The sequence below is a fragment of the Agelaius phoeniceus genome, chromosome 12 (assembly GCF_051311805.1).
Source record: "Agelaius phoeniceus isolate bAgePho1 chromosome 12, bAgePho1.hap1, whole genome shotgun sequence".
Lineage (NCBI taxonomy): Eukaryota > Metazoa > Chordata > Aves > Passeriformes > Icteridae > Agelaius > Agelaius phoeniceus.
The window spans coordinates 12912174-12925808 of record NC_135276.1 but is presented as its reverse complement, the minus strand read 5'-3'; the positions used below and the strand labels follow the sequence as shown (position 1 = coordinate 12925808).

General features: G+C 39.5%; 1 protein-coding gene across 4 annotated transcripts in view; it reads left to right on the top strand.

Moving 5' to 3' along the window:
- Positions 1-13635, top strand: part of SLC12A4 (solute carrier family 12 member 4) — a 47189-nt gene that overhangs the window by 6085 nt on the left and 27469 nt on the right. Inside the window, exon 3 of one of the 4 annotated variants that reach the window (XM_054640904.2) lies at positions 10334-10611. The exons of the other annotated variants lie outside the window; for them this stretch is intronic. Coding sequence (XP_054496879.2) covers positions 10440-10611 — 172 coding nt within the window. The 5' untranslated portion in view covers positions 10334-10439. The remainder of the gene's footprint in view (positions 1-10333; positions 10612-13635) is intronic. 4 annotated transcript variants of the gene reach the window in all.

Below are 13635 nucleotides of genomic sequence, written 5' to 3'. Positions count from 1 at the left end.
AATTTAGCCTTGTAAATGTAGCCAAACCTAAAAATGTAGTCTAATAAATGCTGTTGGCTGAGGTTGGAGCAACCACCTTGAGAAAGATCAGAGTTAGTGACCACTGCCTTGTTTTGAAGTGCAGGTAACAGCATGGGGGATACCCAGTGCCACAGGGAGAGGAAAGCTGCGTTTGGTGACTTTGCCCTTCCAAGACCAAGTTAAGGATTTACATCTGTTTTTGTTTGTGATGCAACAAATAACGTGCAGATTGCTTTAAATAACAGAAAAATTGCTACTAGCACCAACACATGGAGCAAGATTTCTTTGATCAAAAGATCCATGTCTTCAACTCGTTGGTTCGAGGTTGCGCTTTAAATATTTGTTCTGTGACCTGAATTACAGAGAAGATAAATGCACCATTTTAAGACCTGGTTTAAAGCCTATTTGAATTACAATTTAGGGGTGTTTCCTTTGTCTTCAGTAACCTCTGAATTGGAAATTTTGCATCTCTTAATTGTGCTAAGCTGATTTTTATTCTCAGATAATAAAATTTCAGAGGTTCTTTTTTTGTTTGGTTTAGTAAAACCTCTTTCTTAATTATTAGTTTTCAATAGGCAACTGTTTAAATGCTGCCAAGTGATCCCTTAGCAATGGGTAGTACTGTTCTTGTTCTCTCAGTTGAGCTGCTTTGGATGATTTCTTTCAGCATACTTGGATTTTGTCATGCATGGAGCATCTTTCACAGTGGCTGCTGTAGCAATTGCCAAGCAAACAATATCTTTGTTTTAAGCAAGCAACATAAAATACATACACACAAAAATTAGTCTTTTCACAGACTCAAATACATGACAGTTAAAATGTCTGTCTTTAAATTTAAAAGGTTTACACAAAAATACAGCCCTTACAATGCATGTAGGATAAACCTCTGGAATTTGAATATGCCAACATTTTGTATACTGTAACTGTATATATATATATATGTAACTGTCTCTGGAGGTTATTTTGTAGCCTGTTTACGGCCTATTTGTTCCCTGTAGCTTTTATTTTAAACGCTATTTCACAACTGTCACTTCTGAAGCATATAAAGATGTTCTTGGAGTGAATGGAGTAGTATTTTTTTCCTAACAGGCTTTTAATAGGGCTTTAGATTTTGTGGTGGGTTCTAGGTATGGCTTGGAAAAGAAAGTTGTTTACTTTCCAGCAGTGTTAAATCATGTCTAAGCAGCAGAGGTACAGGTCAGAACAGATCTGGGAATACATTTTCTCAAATTTTTGTTGCTGTTAAAGGTACCAGGTGGAGTTCTTTCTTAATCATCTTTTGATCTTCTTTGTGCTCTGTAGGACAGAGAGATGCAGAATAAAGTGCTAATTGCCCCAAAAAGCTTTTACTCGATTAGCTGATGGATGAATGGGGAAGTTTGATAACTTGGCACTTATGCTTTGCTGACTGGATGCAGCTTTAGACTTATGGGAAGTACAAATGAAATGGCATTTTGCTGAGCAGAAGATGAGAGGCCAGTGCCAGGCAGGGCAGGGGGTGAGGGAGGAGGTGGCTGGGGGTGCAGAAAGGGTGATCATCATCCCACCTCTGTGTGATGGCCACAGTGCTGTGCCAGGAGGCTCCTCTGTCTAAGGCATGGTCAGCATTTCCACAGGTATTCACATTTTGGGTTTGCCTCATGTCTCCTGGGTTTTTGGCCCACAGGTCCATCCTCTTGAATGCAGAATGCCTAATTTGCTCCTTTCTCTCCACCCAAGTGACCTGCATTGTCCTAGAAACCCAGCTCTTTCATCGATTGGCACATGATCTGTCCTGTCATGAGGATGCAATCCATCGATTGCTTCAGAAGGAGAATCAAAGCTGGGAGCTGCTGCTGGAGGCTGCCTTGCAGGAATTGTGTAACCACATCCTGGCAGGGCTGGGTGTAGGGCAGAGGCGCTCTGTGCTGTGCATAGGTTCAAGGTAATTATGCCTCAACAAGACTACATGGGATTTTTTCCCTGCAGTCTAATTACCAGCCTTCAGTTTCATCTCCTACCAGTAGCCAGCAATTCCTTCTGTTTATCTGAGGGATTAGGAACATCATTCAATCACTGCATTTACCCTCTTATCATGAAGCAGACCATACAACCTTCTGACTTTCACTTCCATGTCAAAGGGAAAAAAGGATTTTTATGGTGTGCCATTAGAAGCTGCTCATTTGCTGAGTTAAGAAGGGCAAATTTGTTGAGACTTGCTCTTGCATGCTTTACATTGCTGATTGCTGCAGTTAAACACAGTTTTTATGCCTTGCAGTATAATTGTTTTCCATGAAATTATCTATAGCAATGCTACTTTGTTTTATGACCCTGTCTCTGCAAGCTGAGTAGCCCTGAGCTTAGTTACTGTGTGCAAAGTCCAGCTCTGGTCAGATCTGAGTCAGGATTGGGGGTAATTCTAGAGGATGGCAGAGCTGCTGCTGTCTCTGATGGAGGAGAGCACGTTACTGTTTCTCTTCTGCCTCCCCTTTGCATTCAGGAGCTTTGTCTTGCTGATCCCCTTCTAAATAGTACAATTGGTCTTACTTTTTCTACCACTTGCTGTAGTATCTATTTGTGTCTAGAACTGACACAAAGGTACAAGTTCATTAATTGTCTTGCAGATCTGATTTTAGAACCTTCTGCTCCTGTATCTTTTGGGCTTTGTTCTGCTAAGGTTTTAACTGCCCAGTCTGTGATTTCACAATGTGAAGTGTTTGGCAGTAGTGCCACTTGGCCACTCCCATCCCCTCAACAGCATCCTTTCCTTTCCTTTTGATTCCTGTTTGTGTTTTGCACCCTGTGCTGGGGCAGGGCTGCTTTGAGAGCATCACAAGCCAATCCTTGCTTCAGCTCCTGCATGGAACTTTTACTTTGTCTTCTTTGTCTAGGCCAGCACAAACCACTCACTCTTGATGTGTTTGTGTTCCAGGAAATCTGGTGACAATGTCAGGGGTTAATTTCTGACACATGGTGGCCAGTCATGAGAGGAGGTACAGTTGAGCCATGTTTGGTGAATCCCAGTTCTGTGTAACAGACAGTGGGATGATTATCTGCCTTGTGTTAAAATGCCTTTTAGCACACATGCAAGGAGCTTTAAAGCTGTGACTCAAGGCAACACAGAGAGAATTATTTAATTGCAGTATTTTGGCTTTGCCCTTTTAAGAAACTGTATTGTAGACTTTTTGGTAGAAGCATATATTTAGCAGGAGCAAACTCACTGTTCTACATCTTGGAGTGTTTTCTGACTTAGATTGTGTTCAACTGCCTAATTCCTGACTGGTGAAGCAGAAAAGTGATCTACTGTTGCTGATTGCTCTTTGAAGAGTTTCTCTAAGCTATTGTGTTATACCCACTTTGCTCTGGTGCTCTTGCAAACAGATGAACTTTCTGTAAAATGATGGTAAAAGCCACTGTGGCTTCTCCAGATATCTGACATCTGTGCTGTGCTGCACCGTGGGAAATGTGTGCTGCTGTTTTGTGAGACCTGTGGGCTCTTTGTAAATGTGTGTCAAAATATTTGTATTTAAGAAGAGCAGTGGTTTTCTCTTTATCATGTGCAATGTCAGAGCTCTCTCCACCCTCTGAGATGTTCAGTGGGAAGGAGTGACTCTCTTTGCTTGGAGAAGTATCATGTTGATTTGTAATTTCTCTAAGTATTATGACCAGAGTTTTAGTGAGTTTTGGCTGTTTGTAGCACTTCACATTGAAAGGTCATCCTTGGATTTGCTTAACTTTTTTTTTCTTTTTTTTTTTTCCTCCTCCTTGAAACACCCTCCCCTTTCCTTTTTCCTTGGCTTAAAAAAAACCAAACTCTCATGAACTTTGTTTCCACATGGAACACAGTACTTCTCAAATGGAAGAAATATCTGATGTTCAGCACTTTCTGTATGAGTTAACTGATTTAAAACCAATCACATTCGGGGTTTTACAGTCAGCTTGGAAGTGGCTACCAATGTCTTTCTGCTGTCTTCCAGGAATGGATGATAGTAGATAGATGTCTGTGAATGTACATTGTGTAATATGCAATACACAGAATGTACATACGTTGAAATGTTTAAAATAATTAAATCTTCTTTCTTCTGTCATTTTCTGCATCTCTGGAGCATATTTAGCATCCTGGCTCTTACCTTATTTCTTTCCACTTGTTCCCTGTAGGAAGTTTTTTGAGGTGGTGGCAATACTGGCTTTTAGTGGTCACTGTTCCCATCTGCTTTCTCTCACTCCATGGTTTGTGCCTGTACAATTGTTTCTTTGCCCTGTGTTGAGCTGGAGGAGGGAACAGGTACATCCAAAATAGTGGTGTGTCGTTTTGGGCTTTTTTTGTTGTTTTCTCTTTTCTGCTGTGAAGCCGTGGTCAGTTGCACATGTGTAGGACTGAAAAGAATTTTCTGTATTTGGTCTCAGAAAGAAATGTGAGTTTGAACTGAATATTGCATGGAATCTGCATACTGGTCTCATAGATGTATGTTGCAGTCTTGCAGAGAAAGTGGAAACATTTTGTAGCAGGACAGGAGGCTTTTCCTGAGGCAGGGAAAATACCAGAATGCTGCTCCCTGTGTTTTGATAGAAAGTGTGCTGTATCTGAGGTGCCCTCATGCATGTGAAGGGATGGAGTTTCAGGGAGGATAATCGTGAGAAATGGTTCTGGAGCCGTTGCACATGAAAGAACCTCTGAAGTGAAGTGGATTACAGTGAAATAAAGGTTGTTTTTATAGTGGGATTTTTGTTTCATCTGGCAGTGACAGGTTATCAGGTTATATTATGAAAGCTCCCAAGTGATGTGAGTTCCTGAATCCAATTTCTCAAAAGTGCCTTGGCATCTTTAATTGCACAGGCATTCCTGGTGACTGCACCTACCTCATCATGTAGCAAAGTCTTAGTGAGGGGTGTGCTGGTATGCAGAGCATCTCCTTCTGCATGGGCAGAATGGTGGGGGCTCTGGGAATTATGAAGTGCTTAGAATCAGTAAGTTAGTATTTCTTGTGTATCTTATATAAACCTCCCATTTCATCCTGCTGTTTCTATTTTTTTTTTTTTTTGTGATCTCACATGTGGTTCATCCATTAATGGGTCATCCTAGTCTAATGTATTGAAGATGGAAAGAAACAGATCACTGTTTTCACTTGAAAGCTGGAATGCCTGCAGGGCAAACGTCACAGAGCTCCACTTTTCATGGCACTAGCAGGTTTAAAACCCTCTCTGGTTCCACACTCAGCAAGCAGCAGATTTGTGGCACACTTTTCTGAATAAGTGTGCAAACAGCTGCAGTGTGCCTCTTAACTGTGGCTGGGCTTGGATTTCACAAGCAGCATTTTCTCTAAGATCCTGATATTTGTGTATTTTCTTGGTGTTGAAAGGATTATAATGCCAGGATTATATCAGTGTCAGCTTAAGTTTCTGTAAGGACCTTTTTCTTCTTGGAAGAGATCAGTCCAATTCAACATTGCAGCCAGCACTTTGTCATAGTAGGTAGAAACAGTTCTTTTGGAAATACAATATTATTAAAGTTGTCCTATCCTCAAGACTTCACAGAGGAAGCATTTACTAAAGCATGTGCTAAGAGCTGGAAGACGAATAATGGTAAATCAAGTTACTGAAAATGTCAAAGAACTGTTGCTAAAGGGTAAGTGTTTTATGTTGATATTAGCACTTGCAAAGAATTATAAGTGTTCTGCAACTATCAGTGTATCTTAACTGAAAAATAGTCATAATGCTTTCTGAAACACAGGGTTATTAAATTGTTACATCCTTTGAGTTGTGTAGGGTCAGACAACTTGATGGGCAAGGCTGTTCTCTAATCCAGTTTTGAAAAGTACAGTAGAAGTCTTCACATGTGTTTATCTAGGGATAAATCCAAGATCTGTGCTTAATTGTATACTTATTTTTGTACTCTGCTCCAGCTTATCTTTTGCATAGGATATTGTCTGGGAAAGTTTTGGCTGTTCCTTTCAAGCAGAGCACAAGCAAGTGCCATCTTTTAAATTCTGAATTGGTTCAGAGGAATGGCTATATTATCAATAATACAGCTTTTTATTTTCGTTTCTGGGTACAGTTATGCTTTGTTTGTGTCACTTTTATAGGTGCCATCACTGTTGCTGATGATAAATGTGTACTGCAATGTCGTATGTAATAAGTCTTAAGAATCACAGCTTTACTAGTTGGGTAGAATCCAGTGAACTCAAAACTATATTGACAGTGTCAATTAACAGTGAAGTAAATAGTGTTATTACATAGCATCATAATGTTATAATATACTGGTAATGTGAGCATGGATGTCAATAGTTTGGTGTTTAAGCTGCAGTTTCTGATGGAAACGTGTCTGGAGCAGACAGTGAGTGTTCAGTGTTGCCAGTGAAACTGATTTTTTGTGTTTCAAGTACAGAGGATCTCAAAGCTCTCCAGGGAAAGATCTGTCCTTTCATTCTACTGTGCTTTCCTCTCATAAGCCTCATTGTTGCATGGGTTCTTATCTAGAGTGACTTTGGCCTTTATTTTGATAAAATACTGGGTCAGCTGGGATTTTACAGCCTGTGCTTTCCTCCACCTTCAGTGAAAATGACCTGGTAGCCCAAGGTCTTGTGTGAATTGGCATTAAAAGATTTCAATTGGTTATTTCACTACCAATGCCTAGCTGTGGTGTGAATGAGTTTTGTCTAACTAGATGCAGTAGTGGTTATTTCCTGTTTCTCCTATTTCTGGTGTAAATATAATAATCCTATTAAAAAAATCCCCACACCTAAACCAGCCCAGCCTCAAAACAAGAACTTAGTGGAGTTTTCAAAACATTTTGAGAAATGTTTTTTTCTGAGCTTGGAATGTCTCTTTGCTACTTTTGTTTTTTTCCTACTGCAAAATAAAGGAATTATTGTTTTCAGTTTTTGAAATATGGATGTTAAATCATAACTTTCTGTTTTTTCAAGAAAAAAGTGCTTTGGGTACTACTGACTACTTTGTAGCTAAAGGGGAAATAAGTATTCCTTGTTATCAGATCCTGTAATGTCAGCAGCCTGTTCTGCTGCCATAAATGAGTTTGTAACCAGAATTCTCATTTTAGAAATTCTTTGTGTTTCTGGCTAGTTGTGTGTTATCCATGGAGAAACAAATTTAAGCAATAATAAAAAAAGCAGCCTATTAGAAATACTTATCTTTATTTTGGACTGCTGCTGATGTTGGATTAGGATTTTTGCTAAATTGTTGAAAGTAATTTAAGAAAAGAAGCAATGTCTGATTTCTGTTAATGAAATGTCAAGGTAGTAATATCTGCAAAAGCATAATTGTGCATTGAATTATTTGGTATAGCCTCACAAATGAACCAAGAAAAATATTCCATAACAGTTCTGAGAATGGATGAGTTTTGTTTAGTCCAGCCACATATGAGGAACCACATGAATAGAAGCAGACCTGGAATGTATTTGAAATCAAATTGTTGGCTGCATGTTTCTTAGGTTATCCTGGAATGGGAGTCTCTTGGTTTACTCCAGCAGCACTCCTGAGTGCTTGGCTGCTGACATTGGAGATACCAGGGTTCTTGGGCAGCTTGGTGAGGATTTTCTGTTTCTCAGCAATTCCCAGACCTGCAGGTGCTGCTGGCCTGTGAGTGATGAGCAGAGCACCCTGAGCATCACACAGCCTTTGGGAGGAACAGTGTGAGCATGATCCTCATTGACATCTGGGAAATGGTGTCTCAAGAGCTGTTAAAAACAAACCAAACCCCCAAAGTGTGCTAAAAATGGGCATGGACAGCTTTTTATATGAAAAATTTATCCATAAGGCTGTGAACAAATAAATGCCCTCAAAATAATCTGACTAATAAAACCTGATTATGCAATGATTTCTGTTTGGAGCAATCCCATTGTTTCTCCATTTTTTTTTCCTAGTAGAATACCTACCTTGGGTGTATTCATTTGCTTCTAGGTCTTATGAGAACAGTTAAGTGCAGCAAACCATATTTTGATTTTGTGCTCAAAAATCAAAGTAAATTGTGTCTGAATTACCACTTGTGTAGAAATTTGCAGAACTTACTCACACATGAACATCTGAGAAGCACAAATAAGTCAGAACAGAATTAACTTGCTTTCCAAAGTGGGATACATTTTGCCTGTCCTAAAATATCTGTAAATCAGGGTTTTATTTAGGTTGGGCTCTCTTTAGAGGTAATTTGCAGCGTGTCAAGGTGCATGCACAGGAGGGGCACTCCAGGGGTCAGCTAATTGAGCCATCTCCTCCTGAGTGGGAAGTGAGCCTTTGTGATTAGTTGGCTTTAACAGCCTGCTGTTAGATTGCTCATATTAAGGGAAACTGCAGCAGCTACTTGGGTATCAACTCTGATTTTAATCTTAGATTCCAGTGTTACTGGTAGATTAAATATTATAAGTATGAATTTTTTTTTTTTGTAATTTAAAAAAAAATCAAGTAGCGTTCCCTGTGCATGAAAATGGCTCAGTTTGTGCCTGTAACTATCCCAGGTTTTGTGGCCAGTAATACTTGTGAAATAGTATCTGAATAACTGCAAAATGTGGTGTTAACTGCTAGACAGGCTATTTCATCACAGTGTTTGTTACTGTGGTGGACACAAAGGAGCCTGTACACGTATAGTACAATTACAAGTGAGATACTAACTCTACACTGCTCCAGAAATTAAATTACATTGAGGGCAGGAGTGTTGGGCTGTCCTTTGAGCTGGTTTTCTAGGAAATACCTGCTGTTTGTTGTTTGTCAAGGGGTAAATAAACCAATGTGTTTCTTGGTCAAGCTGAGCATTTCAGTTCCAGCTCTGACTTGAACTCTGATTTGCACTGAAATGATCTGAACAGATTTAGTCCCTCACTTAAGACTTGGTACTTGGGTCAGGGAGGGTTGAGGCAGCCCTGCATTCCACCTTCCCCTGTGGCAGCAGTGTCTGGAGCTCTGTGCAGCTTTGCTGCCTGCAGAGAGTGTTGGAGGCTGTGTTCCCCCTGAGCTGCTGGGGGCAGGCTCTGGGTGCCTCTGCCAGCTGCCATCAGCTCGGCTCTGATGTGCCCGGAGAAGCAAAGTGGCAGAAGTTTCTTAGCAAAGTTCAGCCCTCTTCAGAATTTGCTTTTTCTGAAATGTTTTAGCCTTGCTGTAGCTTGATTGGCGTTGCTCTGTTCACTTTGTTATCTGTGTGGGTCAGACTAAAGCAGGGCAGGCTCTGTCCATCTGTGCCTTCAGCACGTCTTAACTTGCCAGGTAGATGAAGTTTCCATAAGTAGGTGAGCATTTCTGGGTTAGTCATGTCCTGATGGCAGAGTCTGGAGTTTTTTAAAGATGTACTAATTTCTGCTTCTTTATCTGAATGTGATGAAGTAGGGGAGTGGTGGTTTTTTGTAAGGGAGTTTAGAAACTGGTAGTAGAGAAAAATAAAACCTCGACAGGTCAAGTCATGCAACTGCTCTTGCCACCTTCTCAATGATTATTTTAGTCTGGCAGAGTAGGCCATATCATTGTGAAGCTTCCTGGTCTTTTCTCTACAATATTGTGTAAAGTATGTATCACTGTGCTGAATTGTTCAGCTTTCATTTATGCTCTCTAATCTGTCTTTTAGTTACTTTCATGTATGTCTTTTGTTTGTCATTCTCTCTAAATTCTGGATTTCATCCCTCAGTTACTTAAGAAAACACAATGGCTTGCACAAAAGGCTTGCATTCAGCATTGTCAAGCAGTGAAACTGTGTCTGTCTGGCCTAATCCTCTTCCAGAAGGAAAGCAGTAGCATGAATAGTGTCCTCCGTGTTCTTAATACTTTTTAATTTTATTTTTCTTTAGTAAAGACAACATTAGCCTTTTGGAGAAGAGCAAAGTAAAACCAGTCAGTAGAATATCTGCTACGGTTTAGTCACACTGTTTTTGCTTGGCTGTGATGCAGAAGTTTGGACATCCATTTATTGCTTTTATTCTGTTTCCTGAGCATGTGTGTTTGCATGTGTGGGAGCATGCACACTTGAGGGTTTTAGGTTTTGTTCCATGGATCATCTCTGATGTTTTAAGGAACTCAGGTTATCCACAGGATGAGGAACTTGTTCTCTGGACCTCTGCCCATATCTGAGTAGGGGAGTAGAATGTTCAGGGAACTCTGCTGGAGATGTTTAGATAAACTATATAGTTGATGTGGTGTTTGAAAATAGAATTATCTGTTTTGGAAGAGAACTGGTAGCATTCAGAAATAAAATGCCTTAATTATTGAAAGATAATGAAGACTGAGAAGCAATGAAACAAGTGAAGAGGAAACATTAACCTACTTGGAATACAACTTGAATACCTCAACATTTGAGATTAATTAGGGACTAAGGCAAATAAATTATTCTCTGTTGCAGAGTACTTAGCTCCTTCTTTGAGCAATGTTCCTTGCAAATCAATCTTGCATGATGAAAAAACTAACACCATAGCTGCTGGCCAGGACCAAAGACTTGATAACTAAGGATGTGGAGCAGTGTGCACATGTCACAGGATGGTGCTTGCCCAGGAGACTTGGTGCCTCAGGATGTGAAGTGTCCCCGGGTGCAGCTGGGGCAGGAATTCCCCAGAGTAGCTTTCCGAGGTCACATCCGCTCCCTCCCCAAGCTGATGGAGATAACGCGCTCTTCCCGTGCAAGTAAGTCTCTCTGGAGCTGCTGCTCTTGCTCACTGGCACAGGGAATGATATCAATTCTATATTTCCAGTCACAAGTAAGTCTCTCTGGAGCTGCTGCTCTTGCTCACTGGCACAGGGAATGTACTGGAGAGTTTTTTCTGCACTGTGCTGTAGTCTCTGGTGTGTTTTGTCAAAGTACAGTTGTGATTGTTGTTGAGGAAATGGTTGTTTGCTGGAGGTTTTACTCCTGGAATGGAAACACAATATGAGAAGAGAGAAAGTGAGAGGAATGCTTTGATTTAGAACATGTCTGTAAAGAAGGGATTGCATTGAATGTGCAGCTGTGGTGAAAGTGATTTTTGGCTGTCATTTAATTAGCTGTATTTAAGTTAGCAATGCAGGAGTCTTGAATTAGCACACATCTCTGCAGCACCAGTTCTGCTTATTCTATCTTTGTGGAACTAGGATGTCACTGTGAAGAACTTGCATATAAACTTACACTCCTTTACTTCCTATGGAAAGTGTACAGTGTTTGAGAGGGACTTTAAAGTGGCACTTCAGTAGGTCAGCAGGAAAGTTCACTTTTATTTTTGCATTGTCTGCAGTAATTCATAGGTATGTTATTTCAGGACAATGGAGCTGGTGCTGTGAATGTGGTAAAAAGCCAGTAGTACTTCTCTATCATCTGAACCATCTAGAAGAAAATGTACCCTAGCAATTGCAAAATCAATACTATATTTCCAGTCACTAGTTCTACTGAATATTCTATTCAGTTTGGGCTTCCTGTGTGCAGGATGGTGTATGAAGCCAGCATGCCAAGGGGTCAGATTTGGAAGGACAGTCTAATGGGAAGGGTCTGAGTGATGATTGAAGATGTAAATGAAGAATGAGAGAGAAGATGGAAGCTCTTTAGAGAGAGAGAGAGAGAGAGGTCTTCTGAACAGATCAATTGTGAAAAATTCGCTGGTGGTAAAATGAAGATGCATCTAAAAAATAATAACAATCATGCTGAAGATTCAGTTTAAGTCAGGCTCAAGGAGATGGTATGAAGTGATCTTTTTTTTTAACTAAGGAGAGGTTATGTGGATTATGGTAACAAGGGCATTTAGAAAGAGTAAAAGAATTATAATCTTGTTTAAAAAACTGAGATGGAATGTATGAAGGTACCTTGGCAACAGTGGGATTTTGTACATAAAATGGTTGAGAGTTTCTCCAAGTGTTATAAGTAAAAGAACACCCATTATGCTGACTTGAGACAGTGATAAGGTAGGGTTCCCAATGGAAGGAAGAAAACTAAGGCAGCAAAGAATTGATTTAAAAATCACTCAGTGATAAAAAAACAGGCTGATATTTCAGACATTGTCACCAGAACAGTTGAATTTCCAATCTAGTGTATAATACAGGACTTGAGGAAACAAACCAAAGTTGCTCATGACCTTGCTGTGTTTAATAAATGTAATGGAGAAGATACTGCAGAGACCAGAGTCTTGAGGAATCAAGCAGACAGTATTTCTGTTGATGTCATAATTTGCACCATCATTTGTGTCCAATTTAATGAGTAAAAGGGGTATGGCAGATAACTCCATTTCCTCAGCAAAAATTGTAAATGTGCTTTAACCACAACAGGATGGGGGGACTGCAGCACACTGCAGCAAAATTGATCTGGTATATTCCAGTATAGGCATAACAAATACAGCAAGCAAGCAGTTTTTGCAGATTTTAACCTTTGCTTAAGTTGATAACTGTTTGATTTTGATGCTGTGTTGTTAAGCTTACTGATGTTTTTCTAGTAATGTAAAAAATTCTACAATTACAGCAAAGTGAGCATCTCTTACATGTAGGTGGGGTCAGCAAATAAACTGTGCCCCCTTGTTCAAGGCAGCTGCTCATGAACATTTTGGGGTCAGTTGTCAGAGCTGTGAGAAGGGCACTGGGCACATAAACACAATAGGCTGCTCTTTTCATATATTTTTGGTCAGCTAGTATTTACTTACAGAAGCTTAAAAATCCCTCTGTTCTTTGTGAATATTGTTTTTCCAACAGTTTTGTTCAAAGCACCTGTCAGCAATTTCCAGAAAATTGTGCTGCTTTCCATGCATGCCTTCCCCTCAGTAAGAGTAGGACTGAATGTTCTCAAAATTTTTTTGCTTAAAACAATTACTTTTGTAACAGTGTGGTTTGTGCTGATCACTATGTGTAGGGGAGGACTCTCCTTTTGCCTGTTAGGTTAATTTTGTAAGTTGATTCAAATTTCAAAATGCAGAGAGATTTTCACTTGAATTGTATTACAATAATTTAGTGTAGCCTTATTGAATTGATTACTGTAATCATTGAAAAGATACACCCAAAAATCCAGATGTTTAATCTCTTGCTTTTGGTGTATTCAGTGTAGAGTATTTTAACTTGTAGTATTTTCATTTGAGATAATAATGTCTTTTTCTTTAATTTTTAATTTCTGTAGTGGTTACATCTTTTGTAAATAGAAAAAGGTATTCTTGGATTAATCCTTTCTTAAGGAGATGCTCTTGGAAATAATTCATTTGTATTGGCTGGGAGAGCAGGGAGTGAAGAGGTACAGGCAAAAGAGAAGAATTTTTGTTTGCTGAGCAGAGGGTAATGGGAGACATAGGTCCAAGAACTTATTTTGAAGATGGAAGTCAATTTAATTTTTTTCCCCCTCAGAGGTTGTTTTAAACTATAGTGCCCTTGGTGGTTTTTTTTTTGGTTTTTTTTTTTTTTTTTCTTTTTGTTACTACTTGCTACAGGAAACTCTACTCATCTTCCATGTTCTTTTTTTTTTTTAACATTGTTCATTGCATATAGGAATGCTCTGATTTTAGTGTATATTATATTAGGTTTTAATATAGGAGTATAAAAGGAGCCTGAAGAATGCACAGCTTAAATGTTCAGAACACAGTAAGGGTGTTGAATGGCTGGGGATTAGTGGGTGTAGTGAAAAACCAACAGCATTTAAGAACTAAAAAGGTGCTTTGGGAGCTGTTTTGTATTGTCATTACAGAATGTGTCTTTGAAGTGTTCAGTCTT